General features: G+C 33.6%; 1 protein-coding gene across 1 annotated transcript; it reads left to right on the plus strand.

The window, feature by feature from the left end:
* Positions 1-1,221, plus strand: LOC112512820 (L10-interacting MYB domain-containing protein-like). Its single transcript, XM_025118960.1, has 3 exons — positions 1-13; positions 514-854; positions 955-1,221. Exons 1-3 carry the CDS (start codon positions 1-3, stop codon positions 1,219-1,221), a joined length of 621 nt encoding a protein of 206 aa, XP_024974728.1.
* The last annotated feature ends 631 nt before the right edge of the window (positions 1,222-1,852 follow it).

The following is a 1,852-nucleotide window of genomic DNA, read 5'->3' on the forward strand; positions in this document are numbered from 1 at the left end:
ATGGCATATGGAGGTTATAACTGTTTCTGGGCTCACAATAGGTTTTGCATTACTTGAAACCCAGAAAGACCATTCTTGTGGGCAGCCTTAGATAAATAGCATAATGCCAAGATAAGTTTGTTCTTATATCTTTTTCTTATAAGCAATAAGTGTTTCTACTAGACTACTACTAAAACAGAAGTACAAATGGAATAAAGACTTAAAGAGAGAGAGACCAAACACTTGTTTTGCCAAAAGGCAGTTAAGAAACTTGTTAAGATTGTATGCCATCTACTTCATGTTCCAACACATTTTATTGGTATTTTGATTCAGTTAGTGCTTTATCCATCCACCAAGAGTTGCTTGCTTGGTTTTTGAGTATCAAATTTGACAAAAGTTACTTATTTACTTTTAAGACTAACTTGGCATACCCTATTGTACAACCTTTTAACTAATCATGATATGATGGTTACTTATTCACTTGCAAGATCATGCATCTTTTAATTAATCATGATATGATGGTTAATGTTTTAGATATGTCAAATTTTGGTGAATCTTCACAATCAAAAAAGCCTAGAGTTAATTGGAAAAAAGAAAATATGGTGAAAACATTTATCGAGTCTTGTTTGCATGAGATCTCCGTAAATGGGCAAGAAAGGGGTAGCCTTAAGGCAGTTTCTTGGAAGAATGTGGTAGAAGTGCTACAAAAGAATCATAATTTTGTTGTTGAACAACGACAAATGAAAAACCATTATGATTACCTCAAAGGAAAGTATGGAGCATGGGCAAAGTTAAGAAACAAGACGGGTAATGTTTATGATGCATCAACAAACATGTTTAATCTGTCAGAAGAGGAATGGCAGATAGAAATGAAGGTCACATTTTATCTTTTGCTAATAAGATTATTTTCTTAAAATTTTCTTTTATATATACTTATAAATTATCTATAAACAACAAAACAAATTTGTTGAGAAGTTGCGGACTGCACCTCTTCTCTTTCCTCAACTTTGTATTCAATTGCTTGATGGCGTGACTTCCATTGGTGTTGGAACTTGGGGACCAACTGCTACTGTTCCAAACCCTTCTAGTGTGACTCCTGAAATTGGTGAAGATTATGACACACAAGACTATTATGATCTAACACAAGAACACTTCCTTCGGAAGAAGAGATTGTTTTTCGTCCTTAACCTTAAAGGAAAAAGCAAAGAGGAAAACAACGTTCCACAAATGAGGATGATATAGCAAGGGTTGTGACACATGTTAAAAAGATCTTGAACAAACCACCTGGGGAGGATGAGATGGATCATTACATTGATAAGTTGGAAACACTTGGATGGGAGCAAAGTTCGTTGTATGACATAGCACTTTACATATTCAGCCAAAGCACCGACTATAGGAAAATTTGGTTACGCTTGAGCAAGGAGAGGTGTGAGGGGTGAGTTAAATTTACAGGTGGTAAGCTTGGTCTATTTTAGTTTGTTGACGTTTTGTTTTGTTTTGAACAATCTTTTTTAGGATGTTTTTTTCGATGGTATTATGATTGATGTAATATGAATAAATGGCTATTTCTATTTGACGGAATGTTTGTTTCAAGTTGATATTTTTCATTTTTTTTCGTATTAGTTGTTTAAACTTGATGTTGTATGTATGATATCTTTGAAACATAAGGTGATGTTATTTTGTGTTTTATATTTGCAAGGTCATACATGGATGAAAATGAAATTATTATGATTGTGCTTATTATACATTGGTATTTGAGAAGAAGAGCTTCAACACGAATAGAAAGGGTGAGAGATAACACTTCAGTTTTCACTGGACATGCGAATACACAAGAATTATTAAGTGGATCCAATACGTAATGTCATGAATTGAT

Source organism: Cynara cardunculus, assembly GCF_001531365.2.
Source record: "Cynara cardunculus var. scolymus isolate 2C chromosome LG 5, CcrdV1, whole genome shotgun sequence".
In the NCBI taxonomy this organism is placed as follows: domain Eukaryota; kingdom Viridiplantae; phylum Streptophyta; class Magnoliopsida; order Asterales; family Asteraceae; genus Cynara; species Cynara cardunculus.